Raw genomic sequence first — 20,096 nt, 5'->3', positions numbered from 1 at the left:
CACCTCTCGTGGTTGTGCATGTGTGTACTGCTATGTATTCTTAATTCATGAGCATGTAAATCCATGCCAGACCCCATGCTGGAGAAGGAACAAGTTACTTACCTGTAACTGTTGCTCTCCAGCTTGGGTCTGGCATGGATTCACATGCGAACCGTCCCTCCTACCCCTCTGCGGCTCTTCACTTTCTCATACTGCCATTTCACGTGCTACCAAATCTGAGGATGGCTGCCAGGGGAGGGGCTTAGGTAGAGGGCAGTCATTGGCTGGGGGCAGGATGACCCAGAGACCAGTGATTGGTTACTACTAAGAAAGATAGATCAGAAACGAAACTGGTACTGATTTTTCCTTTACCGAGGATTCCCAGCCTGACGACGGGGAATATTCATGAGCGTGTGAATCCATGCCAGACCCATGCTGGAGAACAACAGTTACAGGTAAGTAACTTGTTCCTTTTGTAGACGAGTCTGTAACAGATAGTCCTTCTGCACATACCCTCGAGATGCATTTACAACTTGATCCTGAACTGCGCCTCAGAGCTAAATTCCTTAGGCTTTGACCTCAAAGAAGTCGGCGTCACCAAAACTAGGATCACAAAAGATCAACCGCCTAAGCTGAAACGGAAGCGCAAAAAGGATCCTAACTTTGAGGGCTCAGTCAGAGAACTCATTGCGGGTCCTTGTTAGACCGTTCCAGACTAATGAAAAGGTTGTGTCGTCCAATACCTCACACCCCGATCCCATTCCCCGGGGAAGTCCCATGAAATTAATTAAAATCACTATGAAGAACAACCGGAATGAAACAAACAGTAGTGATAAAGATTGTAGAGTTGAAAATGTTGGTATCATCCAGGAAAGCTGGAGTTGGCTGCCAGGGTCCCTAAACAACTGCGAGGACCTGTAATGCCAATCCGAAAAGACCGTACAACAAATTCAGATGGGATCCTGGAACACGAGAGGTTTCAACCATCTATTTGGAAAATCGTCCCAAGATCTGAGAAGCTGGACGTAATTTGTCTTCAAGAAACCTGGCTTCAAGAATTGCCTTGTGCTGAAGGCTTTGAAATAGTTCTGAACCCAGCGATCAAGCAAAGAATGGGCAGACCGATGGCAGGATTGATAATAATGGCGAAAAAATCTAAAAACCTGAAAATAACAAAATCCGCAAATCCTTCATACCTGCATACCTGCAGACTCCATCGAACTAAATGAAAGCCCTGCTCATGAAGCAATGAACCCTACACATCATAAACATATACTTTCAGCATGACGCCACAGACGAATCAGAGTTTCTCAAACTAATCTGTGACTCAATTGAAAGCATAATGGAGACCTGTGCAGCTCCCAACATAATTACATGCGGAGATCTAAACATGGAATGTGTAAAGTTGAAAACGGACACTAAATTGAAAATCAAATTAAACAGAAAAGCGAAAGACCCATATCAAAGCAAAACAGCATGGAATGATGAGATGGAGGATCGTGAACTAACCTTATTAAATGGAAACATCAGAGGAGATATCCCTCCCGCCGTAACATGGACACAAGGGCCCAAAGCCTCGATCCTGGTCTATTTCTACATATCAAGTGCCAATGTGGAAGAAATATCTCAACTTGTAGTGATCTCCATGGAACAGAGTGACCATAATTTAGTGACCATCCAAATCTGTGGGCCGGGGTGCGTAGAAAAAGAATCCTGGAACGCAAAGATAAGCGTGATGCCAGGCCGAAACAGAGACCGTATCAACAGGGAAAAAAATCATTGACATTGCATCAACACTAGAGGCTAATAATGATAGCACATTATGGGATCAAATTGAATATCCAAGATTATTGGAGAAATACAATGAATATAATCTTGGCCCGCAAAAAAAAGGGTTTCGTCATCACACCTACGACCCTGAAATAGTAGTCAGAAAAAGGGTGTTGAGAAAAACCTTAAGAAATGCCAAGAAACTTTCCACACAAAGCTGCTTGTTCGTAACAAAAAAAGCCCAAACATCGTACAAAGCATGGCTGCGGGGGCATAAAAAAGTAATCTTACAAAACGATGCCGAGGTGATGATTAAGAGTGTGACACAAAGAAATTCAATATTCTTTTGGTCCCTAATAAACAACACAGAAGCTAGTCAAGGCTCACTGCAGGCCTCCCTGGTCACGGAGGCCCAGTGGATCACTCACTACATGGAGCTATTTATGAACCAACAAAAGGATCGTCAACAAAGCCTGGAACATCCAGGCCCTTGGAACTTTAAGATTTCTGAAGACGATATCCTGAAAAATATCAAAAGACTAAGCCTGTCCAGAGCGCCTGGCCCTGACGGACTGACCAACTGGATGCTAAAGCAAAACCCAGAACAATGGGCAGACTTCTGTCATAACCTTTTTCGCAACATCATAAAAGAAGGAAGACTCCCTCAAACATAGAAGAGTGCACTGATAGTGCCGATTTTCAAAAAAGGCTTACGCTCTGACCCCAAAAACTTTAGACTTATAGCCCTACTCGATGTGATCGGGAAAATCTTCGCATCTCAAGTCCTAAACCATTTAACAGCTTGGATTAAGGAAGTAGAGTCTATAGACATTCGCCAAACTGGCTTTTCAAGGGGTGTTGGATGTTCGCTCAATCTTTTCATCTTAAATATCCTGAAAATGGAGGCGATAAAGAAAAAAACAAAGATTTAGCTAGCCTTCGTCGACTTGGCTCACGCCTTCGACAGCGTCGACCGAGATTTGCTTTGAACTAAAATGAAAGACCATAAATGTCCACCGAGCCTAATGAAAGCAGTACAAGAATTATACTCTGAAACAACGGTGAACATTAGATTGGACCAGAAGGGTTGTTTGTCTACAGCAAGAAAGACCTCAAGAGGTGTGAAGCAGGGTTGCCCATTGAGATCAACCCTATTTAACTTTTTCATCTATGACGTCCAGAAAGACCTAGGTGAATTTAGAGCCTTCCCGCCAAAGATCAACGGTTCTCACATTGGGCACATCTTATACGCCGACGATAGTTCTTATTGATGCAACGCCGGTTGGCCTACAAAGAAAACTGAGGGCGTTGGAGCACTATACTGCGAAAAACGGTCTGGAGATCAATTCTGCGAAAACCGAGATACTTGTGCTTCAAAGTCTAACCGGTACAACATCATCAAGAAGAAAGAAATTCAAATGGGATGTTGGAGGAAAACTGATAAATTGTGTTAGTCAGGTACCGTATCTGAGGGCCCTGCTTAGCTCCCATTAAATGATGAACCAATTGTTCAAAGGATCAAAAGAAAATGTAAACTTTTAACAGTTCAAGGTGCATGATAAATAAGAAATGCAGAACATTTTCCATAAACCCAGCTCTTGAATATTATAAGGCTAAGGTGGTTCCATCCTTAAACTTTGGAGCGGAGGCTATGCTGGTATGCGCCCACAAGACATGGTTGTGGTGTGAGAGCACTTATTGGAATGGAATCCTTCACTTGCCGAAAGGGTCTCCCACTGCCTGCACTCGCTATGAACTAGGGCTGACTTCCATTAATGCCATAGTAACGTGGAACACTCTCTCTCTCTCTCTCTCTCTCTCTCTCTCTCTCTCTCTCTATAGAAAGATCATTGGCACTGAAGACCTTCCCCAATTTAACATCTTGAAACGAATGGAAGGTAAACCATTCTCAGACTCAGTCCAGGATGAATGGGAGTTTAGATATCAAGTTCTCTTAGAACAAGTGAATTCAGACAAAGAAACGTTGTTACAGAATCCGAACAAAGTCAAAAAGAAACTGTGGGAAGCAGACTGGTGTGAAACCTGCGACACCCGAAAAGCCCATCGACGTATGAACCTAGCAGCACCTGAAGCAAGAGCTTGCGGATCAATCCCGAGATACTTGGAATTATTCCCTGTGCAAAAAAGCAAAGAATTTACATGAAATTTCGAATGAACCTCTTTCTAACCAAGGAACGTTTAAATCTACGTCAACTCTTTCCGAAGCCGGTCTATCCGTGCAGATTCTGTAACTGTGAAAATGAGACACTAAAACATCTGACTCTTTTCTGCCCAAAACTATCAGAAACAAGAACTCTTCTGATGGGGAAACTATTGGAGGCTAAACGTGTCTATCTGCGGAAGATTGGTGGAAGAGGATGTCTGACGTAGCGGATAGGAAACTAGTCTACGCTCTGGTTTTCTTTTTGGAAGCGTTAGAAAAGAGATTACTGAGACCTGAGGGCAAACAAAGTATCGGACACCACAACTACAACGCCCAGTTGGCCAACGAATGAACAGTGACTAAACCCTAGTGCGACTCTTCGAACCTGATGGAAGGAAAATGGAAAAAAATGTCTTCCTCCTGCTTTCTCTTTTCCATGGTTTCTTTATCCGCTCCTTTCCCACTTTCATCCTTTCTTATTTTACCGAACTTTCCTTGTCTTTTCCTTTTTTTAAAAAGTTTGTGAACAGACTAATAAAAAAAACATTAAAAAAATGAATTTAAAAAAAGTGCAGCACGTAGGCCTAAAATGTAGTGCAACAGCTGCAGAATGGTGAAGAGCAGTATGATGTCAGTCACTGAAAGGGGGTTTGGATGGTGGGTAGGAAAGAATAGACTTTCCAATAATACTGCAGTCTCACACTTTCAGTCTCTCCGGCCCCTTGCTAGGGAAGGGTCTCAGACCAATGGCCCTGCAAAGCGTTGTGCTGTGGCTGATCGGGCCGCCTTGAGCCAGGATGGTACTGCCTCACCTATTCACAGCTATTTACACTGCAAAAGAGATGCTGCCTTTCTGGAGTAACTGTTTAAGGAATTGTGCTCTTGCACTTAGTGCTTTTACACAAGTTGGTATAATGTCTGGGGAAGGATGTGCGAGTATTGTGTTTGTGTAGCTTTGAACTGATTCCAAAAGCCACGAAAAGGCATACTTCTGTCAAATGTTCTGCCACAAGCAGCCATCTCATGATCAACCCACTCCATGATTTGGGATGAGGTGCACATATGAAGGAAGAAGTTGTGATCCGGTTTTGCAGAGGAGGAAGGCAGAAACATGAGGGCTGCTCTGGAACTATACCTTAACCTAACCATACAGGGGAACCTAATTTCTGTGGTCTGGACCGAACCTCGCTCTCTCCTGTGGTCTATCATTGAATCTAGGCCCTGTAAAACCCGTGCTCGGTTCTGTCCTTAGTACTAAAAAAAAGGTTCAATATGTTCCCCAATTATAACTGGTTATCTATCTATCTTTATCTATCTATCTTTATCTATCTATCTATCTATCTATCTATCTATCTATCTATCTATCTATCTATCTATCTATCTTCTTGTATTGCGCCACTAACCCCAAGGCCTCAGGGTGCACACAGGAGGGGAGAAAAGACAGACGACAAAAAAAACCTAAAATTCAAAAAGACACGAAAAAGAGGGCAGTATTCATCCTATAAACCAACAGAAGAGGAAAACTGGTGCGAAATTACACACAAGTGGAATACAGGAATGAATGACGGCAGCATGGAAGAGGGAGAAATTTACCTTAACCTATATCAAACAAGAAGGTTTTTAGTTGTTAAAGATACACAATTAACTTTTATCAGCCAGGTATTTTGGCATGGTGTTCCATAGGGCAGGGCCCCAAGAATTAAAGCCAGCTCCTCCGAATGTTTTCAGGATAGAGAGGGGTTGGACCAGAGCAGTATCGCCTCCTCTACCAAGCCCAGAAAGGGCGCATGGAGGAAACTGTGAGAGACAGCATTTGCACTTTTAAAGAGCAATGTGCCTCCCTGCATGCCCTCAATTAGTTATGCAGTGCATGGAAGGAGGAAGGAAGGTGTGTACACTACATGGGGTTTCTGTAAAGTCCAGGAAATGTCCAATTTGAATAGTGGCATCCATTCTGCTGTTTGGTGATGCCTGACTTTGTATTGCGCCTATAGCTTTGTGATGCTGGGGCCTTGGAACCTTGGCAGCAGCTCACCAGTTCATTGCACACCACCTTTACTCTGGGGTGCGCGCCAAGTGGCTTGTCTTTTTTTTTTTTCTTTTTTTTTTTACCCACGAAAGAATTTTTATTCCAAGAAAGTCTTCACTAAACCTACTTAACTAATGTGCATCTTTTGTCCCAGTGTTCTTTTCCAGAACAACTTAATCTAATTCTAGTCCGAGTTATTTAGCAAAATATATATTTAGCAAAATATATAATTTACTGTAATTTCCTTGAATTGACCACTTTTCTGCTGAGGAAAGTGAGAAGGCTATTGCAAAGTGTGTAAGTCAAAGAACAGGCAGACATGTAGTAGAGGTTGGGACATTTGTGATCATCTTAGAAATAGCATCACTGTTAACCATGCAGCTGGATACCTTGGTGTGTAGTGGCCCAACACATGTAATCATTGTACCCTTGTGGCATGGCAAGTATTTGGAAGCAGCCCTCTTCTGTGCTCTCTCAATGGCTCAATACTAATCTGTAGTAGGTGAATATATTTCTTTCATTGATTTTCATATTGCGTTCTATTTCGCATCCCTTCAATGTTCAAGGTTTTGGGCCTTCTAGGAGTTTACCTGAATTGGCGTCTGTGGGAACAAGCACCAGACTTTAGTCAAAACGGGTACATGTTCTTGATTCTGGTCTGTCTCTAGTTGTCTGTACACCAGTTCGTTCTGCAAACCTAGTAGTAATAAAGTGAAGTATCCCCATCCTAATCTTTTTGGGATATTTGGAATTGAGTGTAACTGGGTGTCAATTAAATAATTTCAAGGTCAGCCCATTTATACAGCACTCAGTCACTGACTAATTTAGTTTTTTCTTTTAATGGTTACACAGATTTCTCTAGCCTAGAACTGTTTTATAGCCCAAATATCCAGCTAAATGTGCTTCATTCTCTTGAAGAGCTACTTTAGGTTTAGCTCAAGATGGTTCTTCAGCAGCACTCACAGATCTTCAACATGACTCATTAGATTAATTTCACAGCACAGACATATTAAGTCTCTCTCTGGTATGAAGACAACATTTCGAGTTCACAGGCTGCTCTGGGGTGGGGGGGGAGGTTTCACTTCAGTCCCTTAACATTATGGGAATCCTCCAATCTCAGATCAATAATAACCAGTGTATGAAATGAGTGACATTATGGCGCTCTTCAGATATTCCAACCTTCCCCAGTTAGATATTTGTATAAAGCAGAGGCATTACTGTGGTTCCGAGCCCTTGACATGCATTCGAGGTGTGCATCCAGAAAGCAGGTAAACATGCTGGTGCAGTAAACGCGATCCTCCCTTTACTGTTTAGCATGTCTCCACCCAGCACCACCCTCACAGTTCCCCATTACCTAGGAACAGAGTTCCCGCCAGTTTAGTGAGACTGTGGGTTCATGTACATGAATAGTCCTTCCTCTGTACATCATTCATGAGGGTTTTCTTCTACTCACGGGAACGCCCCCTGCCAAGACTGTCTTCTCAAGAATATTTTCCACTGATTGAAATGCACACATAGCGTTCATGCAAGCCTTTTACCATGTTCTAGTTTCTGGTCTACAGCAGTGGTGCTACCTAGGTGCTCAATTGGATCCATGGCACCAGCCATCTTCCTTTTGGCACCCTGTCTTTTGGGATCCAATCCTACAGCACCCTCAGGCCTGCATAGTTTCTTCTCCAGGCCTGGTGTCTCGGCAGTGCACACTGCCACTACTCTCTACTCTCTGAAGAATAATCTCTTAGCCAGTGCAAATATGCATGTTAGAGAACTCCAACAGTCCTGCTTATTACAGCATCAGAGACCACTGACTGGCCAAAATAAGCACTATGGCTCACCAAAATATAGGCACCGACATCTGGGTACCAAAAGATTACGAGCACAGTATGTTCACATATGCATCCCCATTTAAACAGGAGCTCTGGTTAACCTGCGATTCTAAGAAACACCAATGCATTACTAAACAGAAGCGCACCCAATCACCTACAGGGTTGCCCTAAAAGGCCCCTCAGTCTTCGAAGCAATGCACATCCTTGCCCTTTAAAAGGTTAATCATTAGTCTGCTTTGATAGTCATGCAGGTTGGTAGGGGCTCTAAAGCAAACCAGTCTGTCCATTGTGATATCCTACAATGTAGCTGTTTCAAGCAATAACATGTCTTCAAATGCTCATTCACATGTCTGTGGGAAGAACTTTCTAGGTTGTTTTCAGTGCACAATCTGTGATTTCATTGCTGCTCATACACAATAGTTTGTTCATATACCTTGGTAATTGTATCCCATCTCAGTGCAATAAAATCTGTAAACCCTTTCCAGGTGAAAGATGTCATGAAGACCATAATGTCAAATTTGCAACAGAACAACAGTGAGAAGATTCTGCTCAGCTGGGTACGACAGTCGACTCGACCCTACAGCCAGGTCAACGTTCTAAATTTCACCACAAGTTGGACAGATGGGCTTGCCTTCAACGCTTTGATCCACAGGCACAAGTAAGTGAAAATAACCTGTGTGTATGTGACACATTTACATCTCTGTTCTATCTGGTCTTCCTGAATGCATGTAGTGTGTGAGGTCACTGGGAGAAATGCTGTGTGAGTGAGTGGAATGTTAACCCATAAAGGAAGTTCATTGAAGTAGCATAAAGCATCTAAAGAGGAAATGTCACACCATTGGTGAATTTTTCAGAAGTCACAAAAGGTGGTGACATTATCCAAACCCTACACAAGAACACTAAAAAATGGTGGAATGCACTAAGAAAATCCCCTTTCCCTTCAAAGAATGGAAGGTATTGGATGTGTTTGAAGAATTGCCTGCAATGAAAAACCCACAAAGAGGCTGGAGAGCTGTATCGTGAACTTTGAACATTTGAAAACCCTTTTTTAGCGAGGAAACCAAAGTAGTTTGGCCAAGCAAAGCCTGAATGGAGCGGCTATTAATAGTCTATTTTTGTTATGTTTTTTCTAAGTGGTATGGCCAGATAGGAAATAGGTTTTGGACGGAGGGCTATTTAAATTTGGACATTTGACAAGCGCCCTTACTTTCGTTTGTTAGGTAAGCAAATACCCTCAGCAATAGGCGTTTTTCTTTTTATTGAAATTAAACCTTTTCAACATGCTGAGTCCTACTCTGACTCCTTCTGGTTCACCACATATGCTTCTCAAACTTTCCTTTAAATTAAAAGCTCAAGTAAATTAACAGAGAAACACTACATCTCCCTGCAAACTGGAGGGGGGTGGGGGGGTTTGATTGTTGCATATTTTTTCAAACAGCCTCTTGCTAACATGTCTTCAATCCAATCAGGAGGGTACTGACTGGATGACCTCATCCTGCTCCAGACACACCCTTTTTCTTTGCACCAGGCACTCACGGCTTGAAAAAGTATATATCAGCTACCAACAAAGTCTCCCTCCAGCACAGTGGTCGGTCAACCAAGTTCCAATCTTGACTGAATGAAACGACCGATAGGTAGACAACGGCTTGCAACCAGGACATAACACTTGCAAGGGCCAGAAGTGATCCAATGCATAGGGATCAGCGCCTAAAAGAAAAATGTCACCATAGGTTGAGGACTAGGGGAGCAACTATAAATCGCTGCTGCAGACAGCATAAACATGTCAACCAGCAATGCCATTATATTGCGCTGTTGGGTGGGATAATACTCTCTGCGGTCATAAATAGAATTAGTGCGCCCGGTTGTAATTATTATGGGGCCTCTATATTCTGTTTGGATACAGAGGTGAACATTGCTTCACTGATGGAGAGTAATCTTTGAAAGCACAACTTCATCAGTTGGTTTTAATTATAATTTAGTTTAAACTAAATCACGCCTTCATAATATCTTCCAAGAGGTGCAAGACCTGAAAGCTTTGGTGCCAAGGTTCCATGTGCAGAGTGGGTGCTGAAGACTGACACTTGTAAGGAACTCATGCTGGCAACAGTAAAGACAGACACAAGTGATCATAGTTCAAGGGTGTAGGTTGGAAAAACGCCTAATCTAAACCTAAATCTAAGATGGGAGCAGGCGTCTACGATCAAATGAAAATAAGGCCGTCCTTGTGACGTTGTGTCAAATAAAAACGGCCTATACTAAGACTCCTATTGCCAAACCTTACAACTAATACAAAAAGGGTGTGGGATAGTTTTCAAGAAACGAAAGAATTGTTCACAAATATGTCAGGATGCGGTGGCTTGGGGTCTCCCTTACCTGCAGCTATCCGGACCATCGATGGCCAAGTCTCGTTTCTCTTGAAAGTCTCTTGCCTTCGAGGGCCTGACATATTCAATGACAAAACAAAAGTTCCTTCAACACAATGAACGTTCGTCTCCTGGTTTTACTTGGGGAGATCACTTTCCACCCCTGGATCCGCCTCTTCTGGGCCCTGACCCTTGTTCCTTGGTGTCTCGGGTGATCGATTTTCACCCCTCGTATCTCCCTCTTCCGGGTTTAGATTCTCTAACAGTTCTTATTGATATCAAGGCCTTTGGGGTTGTGGTTTCTTGGTCCCGCGGGCATGATGGGTTTCTCAAGAAAAACAACAAACAAACACAAAGTTCTGTTCTACATAATTCTCAGGTGATCGATTTAACGCCTGGATCTCCCTTGTTTGGGTTCGGACCCCTCTCGACTGTTAGCCTCCCTCCACTGGGTTCACTATGGCTTTTCCTTTCTTCACAGCTCTTAATGTCTTTTTAAACAGTTCTAGTGGACACCCCTCAGCCGGGTTCGCTCTTGTCAACACTGTTTCGTGGGACGTTAGACTTTGCCCCTTCTCGTCAGCATCACTCTTGCCAACTTCACCTTTACAATTCACTTTCATTGTATTCAGGATTCACTTTCCTTGCTTTCTCATGTAGCCGGATTCACTTTCCTTGCTTTCTTGCTTTCTTTATGGTTCGCAGATCAAAGGCTTTCTACTGTACAGGGATTTTGCTTGACCTACTTGACCTACAGCCTTCTGTAGTTTTACTCAGACTGGGATCGACCAGAGTCTCTCCAGTTAGCACCCACGTGGTGCCGGTTCCCTCTACAGCTGGTCTCCCATTTAACACCTTTACAGATCTTTGAACTTAGTTCAACTTGCCACTTTGCGTCTTTCATTCACCAAAGCTCGGTTCTTATCTGCTCTCCCCTCGACTCACCGGCAGTGATTAACCGCTTGGCTTTCCTCGTAACTGGAGTCAAGGCTGGTACCACGGTAGCTGGAGTTTGCCTCGCTCCCGCTCATCAGCATCGACAAGCTATGTGTACCGTTGACATCTGCTGCAGCACACTTGGGCTATTGTCCTCAGCCTTATGATTCTTTCAGCGGAGGGTTTGTGGGGTTTTGTCAAAGCGGGCAAGGTCGTGTCTCTCCTCGCCAGCCGCTCTATTTTCGCTGCCTTTCTCCTCCTCTTGAGCCGTCGTACTTGTATAGCTGTCTCGTCATGCAGTCTGCCTTGCTCGTACTGTGTTCTCTTGCTCCACCTTTTATCCCTGTGGAGAAAAGGAGGGGCAGTCAGGTGTGTGCGATTTTGAGTAATCACCTGACTTTGCCTGCCCCTTGTGTCGGATCATGTCAGGTAAACAGCGCTATGAGTCTGTCTTTCGTGGGGTAAAACGGTGTTGGTGTCGAAAAAGGGCGGAGGAGTAGATTGTCCTACGGGATAGGATGGAAAAACGGTGCTATATGAAGTTACAACCCTCATATTAGAGGGGTTTTTGGTGATTTCGGAAGGGTGGGTTTTGGAGGGTTTGTGAGGCTCACAGGAATGACCAGAATTATTAGTATGAAGTGAACAGGGGGAATTGTGGGCTTGGTAGTGTTTTGTCTGAGCAGATGAGTGCGGCAAATAGTGACTAGAGGGGCGTGGAAAAGAATGACTGGGAGTATGTGGGTAGGGAACACAAAAACAGGTATTCTGGGAGGTGCGGTTTTGAAGTGCAACAGGGTTTGGGCTCCTAGGGTATTTACCGGATATGGAGGGGACGTCGGGTTGGGATTGGAGAGATCTAATAGGAGGAAGGGAGGAAGATGTAATACAGCCTACGAAGGTTTCAAGGATCGAGCCCCCCTCTGGTAAAATACTGCGTATTCCCTTGAGTACAACCCCAGGCTTCCCTAGCTCGATGAGCTTTTCTCGCTCTTTCACCCCTAGAGTTGCGATCTGAGCGGATCAGACCTTTGTTGGCCACCTGAATGAATAAGGGTTTCTCGAGGTTCGCTATGTGAGATACCCTCAGGTATTTCACATACTTCAGTCCCAACCTAGTCCTCGAATAGGGAGGGATTCATCCTCCTATGACAGAGGTCTCAAAAGTGCCTTGAATGCCAATCTGCTACTATTTTGAAAATACCTGGAAGGTAGTCTGTTATCACACCCAGTTTCCTTTTAGTACAATAATGCCAGAAGTCTTTGACCAGTTATACCAGTTCTGAGACATTGTCCATCTATCGTGAGGGGGGATGCAGGCCTTCACATGCTTCCCACTCAAAGACCTTATTGTGAACAAACCTGCCAGAAATTCCAGGCGATTTATATGGAGGTCCAGCACATCCACAGACCATTTGCTTCCAGTCAAGATGAAGTGGCTCATGGCTCCCCAGCCAATCCTGCTAGCATACGATTCTATCACAAAATCCAGAGCGTAGCTGAAAACTGTACGCTGTTCTAAGCTTCCAGCTGTTCCAGCCAGCAGTGGCTCTTTTTCAAAGATTGCAAATACAGGGGAACAGTTGGGTATAGGAAAGGTCCAGAGGTACATGCCTGATGTATAGGTGCTGAAGGCCCTATATACAGCAAGGGACCTAGCAAGATGTCCTGATTCGATGGTGGTAGCAGACCAACCGCCCTAGCTAGCACTCTGAGGGAAATTTTGCCAAGGTGCAGGACAGTACAGATTTCCCTCTTCACCTTCCAGTATGGCAATATCGAAGTTGTTGACAGTGTGTCTACTTGGAAACCAAGAAATTCCAAGCTGCTCAAAGGGGTCAACACAATCTACTTCTGGCAGTTGATAAGGAGGTACTGAAGGGTGTGCAAGGCTAAATGCACAGGAGTTCTCGGTTTCTCTTGCATTTGGTATTTGCAGATCATGTTGTCGAAGTAAATGATAATCATGATCCTTTGGGCGATGAGGGCACCACGACAGGCTTAAACCGCTTTCTAGAATCCCAACACAGACAAAGGATAGCTTGTAAACTTTGAGAAGTGACTGTAGAAACTGTAGAAATCACCTGTGCAGAGGGAAAATGAGGATTGTTGGGTATGCATCCCAGAAGTTCAGATGCAGCAGCCACTTGTTCGCCAGTAAGAAGTCTCAGAGCATATGCATGCCCACCACCTTAAAGTAGCATTAGATGTCACAGGACTTGAATTCCCTTAAGTTTGTTACTTGGCGCACTTTAAACTGCCTGCGCACTAACAAAAGACTGATCAAAAGTCCGCTGTGATGCTGTAATGCAGAGAGTAGTTCCCTTTCCGGGTGGGAACAGTCACTTCCTTGTCCATCACTTATCACTTCCATTTCTTCCTTGGAAACATTGATTGACCAAGGCAGCTCAAGCTGAAGTTAAACCCTCAACATCCCTAGGTAACACGCACGGACTGGAGAACCCAAACATCCTCTGATAACTGATCAGCGTTTCACGCTGACATCGATGTACACCCACCCATTGAAGGTACTAGACACTCTGGTACTCTCGCCTGTGTTGATAGAACGAGCTGTGGAGTTCCTTTATCGACTAGCCCAATGTCTGTGGCTTCAGGAGGGGAAACATTCCTGGTAACGTCCATTCGAGTACTGTGATGCCGCTCTACATCCTTTGGACCTGAATGATCCACCTTAGAAATGGCCAAATAAGTGTCCCTTGCTTCGTTGGCATTCCTAAAAACATGCCAGGGGAAAAGACATAGAGGCTTGTGCTGTGTCAAGGTCTGTGTACATATTCACAATCGTCCCCAAATCCTTGGTGAATTGATCATCGGAAAGGAGGTTTCCAGCTGCTGAGCAGGCCTTCAATGAGGCCAACTCAAGAGTCCATCTTGAGGAATAACCATTGGCAACATTCTGCTGATCTAGCCCATGTGGTATTATCAAGCAAGCAAACTGCACACAGTTTCCCAACCCCATTGGATCCATGGAAATCAGGAAACTCACAAATTTAGACACCTTTCAGAAAGATCAATTATTCTAGCTAACAGACCTGCTACATCCAGAACTTCATCTTGTTCTGGTCCATGGTCTTCTTGAGATCCTTCTAACCTTTAGGTACAACCGCCAGGGTCAATGCCTGTCAATGTTGCTATCTGGCACTTTCCCCTAATATCTGCCCAATCATCTTTAGCCAGGGTTTTTAGGAGACTAACTGCCATATCATCTGCGACTGGAACCATTTTGAGGACCATGGATGCTTAAAGCAATCTGGGTAGAACAAGATGAAAGAAAGGCTGTGGGATGCTGTCTTCATAGGCAGACAGTGCAGACACAGGAGGAATCTTAATTTCTGATGTTTGTTAATCTGCTTAGAATCACATGCTGTGCATAGGTCCGACATCCAGTGGTTACTGCGGAGTATTGCATTTTGTTTTTCGTAGTCGAAAAGGGGACGTCGACAAGGCGTGTCTGTAACACTATCTCTATAGTGACGTGCGTTGTACCCACAATCCCTCACGCGTCGAGGTCCTTCAGATTGTTTTTTTCCGCCCAGCTACTGGTCGCCTTTATGCGGAGCTCCTCGAGAGACATTGCCAAATAGTTTCTTCGACCTTTGGTCGTTTGTTATTAATACCAATAACGATAGATCCCTCCCTCGACGCAGAGCCGTTTCTCCGCCGAGCAAGATCTTCGACGGAAGGACGAGCGGAGGAGATCCTTCGGCGCTGCCGAACACGTGGCCTGGCCTCGCCGGCCATACGCAGTAGGGAGAGTGGGGCTTTGTGGTCTCTTTCTTTTCTTTATGAATGCGTTTCTCTTTCCCCTCCCTCTCTTTCGAGGTCGTAGTCACACCTATTACCCTCAGCTATGGAGAGGACGCCATTTAGGTTTTGCCCGCTTTGCAAGGGTAAATATACCTGGAAGGATAAGCATAAACGGTGCAACCGTTGCTTACCCCTCGATCACCAGGAGGACGGCTGTGCGGCCTGCAAATTACTAAAGCCCAAAACTCTAAAGGACCACAGGGTCAAAAGGTGGGCGGCCTACGCTATGTCTAGGCCTGACTCCTCGCACCTGCCGCCAAATGTGACAAGGATAGTGACTACACGGCCCCCGTAACGGAGGCTGTAGACCTCTCAAAGGAGCGTTCACGCTCCTCGTCGTCGTCCGTCCCCGGCCCCGACAAGCCCGGCTCACGCCCAGCTTATGGGGATGAACACCCCGGCGACAAGGACGCACAGAGAAAAACACCAAAGCACATACTCCCATGCACACATTCGTCGAAGACGAAGACAGCCATATCGCCAATGGGGACGCCGGGCCCACCGACGTCTTCCACCGACCGTAAGGGTCGTCAGCCCTCCACGCCACCGCTTCCGCGACAGGCGACTGGGCACTCTAAAAATAAGGGCGCTAACACCAAAATTTCCGGCGACACGCATCGCAAGAGCGCTCACGTTGCCAACAAGGACTCGACGACCAAGGACTCGACGAGCAAAGGCTCGACGCTCCATAGCGCGACGGTGACCGATCCCTCGAAAGAGAGAATGATCGCCGAAAGCCTCGCACGCATAGCATCTAAGGACGGCCAAAGACGTACGGCGAGTGAAACGCCGAAAACCGCGCACAAGGCTAAAGATACGCCGAAGGCGCCGGAAAACAGATCAGGTCAGTTCCCGACGCCGTCGGAAGGCCCTAGCCAGCAAGAAGGCTACGGCTCTCTTTCTTCGACGTTATGGGACAGAACCAGACAATTACAGGAGGAAGAAACCCCCTTTTCTTTCCCAGACCGTCCTGGCCGACATCAGTGGACCTTTGAAAGGTTCCAGACCTGTATGGACAAACTAGATAGGTTCATGTCCATCCCAGAAGACAGGGCGCCCAAGAGACCAAGGGAGGCACCCCTTGAGAGTCCAAGGGCTAAATACCAGAAGTTCTATATCCCCATACAGGAGGACATAAACTCTTACAATCCCACTGAGGAAGACACCTTCTTCCAAGAGGAAGATGAGTTCACCTATGTTGAGGACCAACAAGAAGAGGAAGGTTTTCACGAGGAAACTAACCTATGTGAGGAAGGATTCCAGGAAGACACAGGCGAGGGCGACCAAAATCCCTGGCAGTCACCGGCTAGGTCGACTGACACAGGCAGTAGCAGTATAGTCATCAGGTCTACTGAAACTACACCAGTCAGGAACCCTTCGCCTGTCGATGTTCAACCCACCTTCAATGCACTGCTGAAGAAGGCAGCAGCGCATTTCGAAATCGAAACTGGAGACGTCACCCCAGACACCGATTTTGTGGAGAGGATTATCAAAGAAAAACCCCCCACTAGCCAGGTTATACCTATCCTCGCCTCAGTTAAGCGAGGCACCCCCAGATAAAGAGGGGAAGAAGCTGTATGCCCTAGCCAAGAGAATCACCACCTCTGCAGCATTCTCTACCAGAATCACCAATAATAATACCCTATTGGCAAGCTATGCCGATGCTCAATGGGCTAAGCTCAGACAGGACATCGAAGAAGCTCCTGAACCCCTAAGGACTTGTTTACTGGCTACAGTTAACGAAGGCTCTCTGGTCAATCAAAGCATCATCAAGAATACCCTCGATGCAGCAGAGACGGCTGGCCGCACTTTGGGACAAGGAATTTTACTGAAGCCTCACGTCTGGCTTCGCAATTCCGGATTTAAGGCGGAAACACAAGCATCCCTTATTAATAAACCCATAGAGGAATCCAACCTCTTTGGGAGAGCAGTGGATGACGCGCTGGAGAACGCGAAAAAAGAATTTGATACTATAAAGACCTTAGACCAAATTTTTAAACCTCCTAATAGGCGGGGATTTGGTAATAAGTGCTTTTTTCGTGGACAACGCCAGCAACAAAACCATCAACAGTACTCTCCCAGCAACTATCAGAGTAATAGCGGCCAGTACAATCAGAGGGGTCAACGTCATGGCAAGGGAAGAGGCCGGGGTCCACCCCCAGAGGCTCCCAAGCCAACAACACCACCAAGTGACGCGAAGATTTGCGTCCCCTCCCATGCTACGCCGGTCGGGGGTCGGTTAACATCCTTTCTTCCAGCATGGGAGGGAATAACATCAGACCGCTGGGTACATTCCAGCGTAGCCCGCGGCTACTGTATAGAGTTCAACAGTTCCCCAACATACAGACCCCCGAGGGGACGCCGCATGACACCAGAACACCTCGCCATCCTTCTCCAAGAAGTGGACCAACTGCTGGAAAAAGGAGCCCTAGAGGTCGTGCCTCTATCTCAGGTAATGGAAGGTATTTATTCAGTGTAATTCCTTGTACCCAAAAAGGATCTAACCATGCGCCCTGTATTAGATCTGCGCCCAGCGAACAAGTTTGTCAAACCCCAGAAGTTTCGTATGGTGACCTTACAGGAAGTGATCCCACTGCTATCACAGGGAAATTACATGACAACACTGGACATGAAAGATGCATACTTTCATATTTTAATGTTGCCAACGCACAGAAAATACCTCAGGTTCATGATAGAGGGCAAACACTACCAGTTCAGAGTGCTACCCTTCGGCATAGCATCTGCACCAAGGGTATTCGCAAAGGTACTGGCAGTGGCAGCGGCACACCTGCGCAGGTTATCCATCCCAGTATACCCTTACCTCGACGACTGGCTCATAACAGGGGATTCTTACGAGACATGCTTCTCAAACACCCAAAAGACTGTAGACCTTTTTGTTCCAACTGGGCTTCTCCATCAACGAGAAGAAGTCCAGCTTAGACCCCAGCCAAGTCAAACAATTCCTAGGGGCTCTAATTCGAACAAAGGACGGCCTCGTCTTCCCCTCCAACGAGAGGGTCCAAAACATGCTGTTTCAGATCCCCCAATATGTGGCAGGTCGAGAGGTGACGGTGCGCAAAGCGATGCGTTTGCTAGGTATGATGGCGTTGTGTATTTATTTGGTACCTCACGCGCGCCTGCGCATGCGCCCAATGCAAGAGTGGCTCAACAGCCAGTGGTGTCAGGCCAGCGGACAATGGGACGATCTAGTGGTGGTCTTGCAGGCCTTGGTTCTCTCGCTACGGTGGTGGACAAAGGAAAACCTGATAATAGGGAAACCCTTTGCCACACCCGCGGTGGAGGCCACTCTAACCACGGACGCATCCCTCACAGGATGGGGGGCTCACCTATCCCATCAAACTGCTCACGGAGTCTGGACTCCGAACGTAGCATCCAAGCATATAAACCTTCTGGAGCTACTAGCGGTGTTCAAAGCACTAAAAGCCTTCCAGGAACACCTACAAGGGAAGACGGTGATGGTCCTTACAGACAGCACCACAGCCATGTACTACATCAACAAGCAGGGGGGAACCCACTCTCCAGGACTGTCCAAACTGTCACAGAATATATGGAAGTGGGCTCTCAAACACAACAAGTTCCTACTGTCACAACACGTACCAGGGGAACTCAATCTGCTAGCAGACGAACTCAGCAGAGACTTCCCCCCCTGCCCGAAGAGTACGAATGGCAATTGCACGAAGACATCGTCTTAGACGTCTTCACGCAATGGGGATTTACGGAAATAGACCTGTTCGCAACACTGGAGAACTCACAATGCCAAAGTTACGCCTCCAGGTACCCCCAAAACCAGTCCAAGGGGAACGGTCTGTTGATTCAATGGTCATGGACATTGGTTTACGCCTTTCCCCCTACTCCCCTTCTCAACAAGGTGGTGCACAAGATGCACCAGGAACAGGTTACCATGATACTAGTGGCCCCAATGTGGGCCCGGCAGCCATGGTTCGCTCACTTGATGGAGATGTCCCTATCTCCCCCAGTGAGACTTCCCTGCCCGTACAACATGCTGTCACAGGACAAGGGCAGGACACTGCATCCATGCCCATAGACCATGAACTTAGCAGCCCTGCTCCTGAGATCATAGAATTTGGACATCTACAACTCCTGCAGAGATGTATGGACATCCTCAGGGAAGCCAGAAAACCTAATACTCGCCACTGCTATTCTAGCAAGTGGAAAAGATTTGTCATCTGGTGTAGAGGTAAGAGCATCAACCCGGTTGACTGCTCTCCCACGAACATTGTTCTGTACTTGACCCATTTACTGGATTCAGGTCTAGTGTTCAATTCCATTAAAGTCCACCTAGCGGCACTTTCTGCATGCACCACTTCCCAACTTAAAGTGTCGTGGTGGAAGATACCAGTTATCAAAGCCTTCATGGAGGGGGTAAAGAGAATACACCCTCCGATAGCTAACCCAGCTCCCGGATGGGACTTAAATGTGGTACTTTCTAGACTCATGGGCCCTCCCTTTGAACCCATCCACAAGGCAACTCTTAAGGACCTCACTCTTAAGACTGCTTTCCTAATAGCTATCACCTCCATTTGGAGAGTAAGTGAACTACAGGCTCTTTTTGTTCTAGACCCCTTCGTAACAGTTCACAAGGATAAGGTGGTTCTACGCACACACCCAAGGTTTGCACCAAATTTCATCTCGAAATTTCATGTAAACCAGTCAATAGAACTACCAACGTTCTTTCAAAACCCTTCCAGCTTGGGAGAAAAAAGTCTGCATACACTAGATGTACGCAGAGCTGTCATGTTCTACATGGAAAGAACCAGACCACTGAGAAAGACTAACCAGTTCTTTGTCTCGGTGGCAGCAGGAAGAGAAGGAGATGCAGTCTCAAAGTCCACTATATCTAGATGGATTGTTCAATGCATCACTCTGTTTCTCTCTTGCTAAGAGAGAACTACCCTTCAAGCCAAGAGCACATTCCCCTCGAGGCACTGGGGCTTCCATAGCGTTCATTGCAAATGTTCCCCTTGAGTCCATCTGCAAAGCGGCTACCTGGAGTTCTGTGCACACCTTTACAAAACACTACTGACTAGATGCACACTCTAGATCTGACTCCCAGGTGGGACAGGCAGTATTCAGACATCTTTTCTCTACTGTTCTTTCTCATAACCCACCGCCAACTCCGGGTACTGCTCGCTAGTCTATGCACAGCATGTGATTCTAAG

At 46.0% G+C, this 20,096-nt stretch overlaps 1 protein-coding gene across 5 annotated transcripts in view; it reads left to right on the top strand.

Annotated features, from left to right (window-relative positions):
* The window catches only part of UTRN (utrophin), a 2,010,688-nt gene that overhangs the window by 372,976 nt on the left and 1,617,616 nt on the right, over window positions 1–20,096 (top strand). For all 5 annotated transcript variants that reach the window (XM_069606729.1, XM_069606726.1, XM_069606725.1 and 2 more), the window contains one exon: window positions 8,254–8,426. In XM_069606729.1, the coding sequence (XP_069462830.1) occupies window positions 8,254–8,426 (173 nt within the window). The remainder of the gene's footprint in view (window positions 1–8,253; window positions 8,427–20,096) is intronic.

The sequence above is a fragment of the Ambystoma mexicanum genome, chromosome 4p, assembly GCF_040938575.1.
Source record: "Ambystoma mexicanum isolate Mex_15411 chromosome 4p, UKY_AmexF1_1, whole genome shotgun sequence".
Taxonomy (NCBI): domain Eukaryota; kingdom Metazoa; phylum Chordata; class Amphibia; order Caudata; family Ambystomatidae; genus Ambystoma; species Ambystoma mexicanum.
The sequence above is the reverse complement of the archived record's forward strand: the minus strand, read 5'-3'. Positions and strand labels throughout refer to the sequence as shown.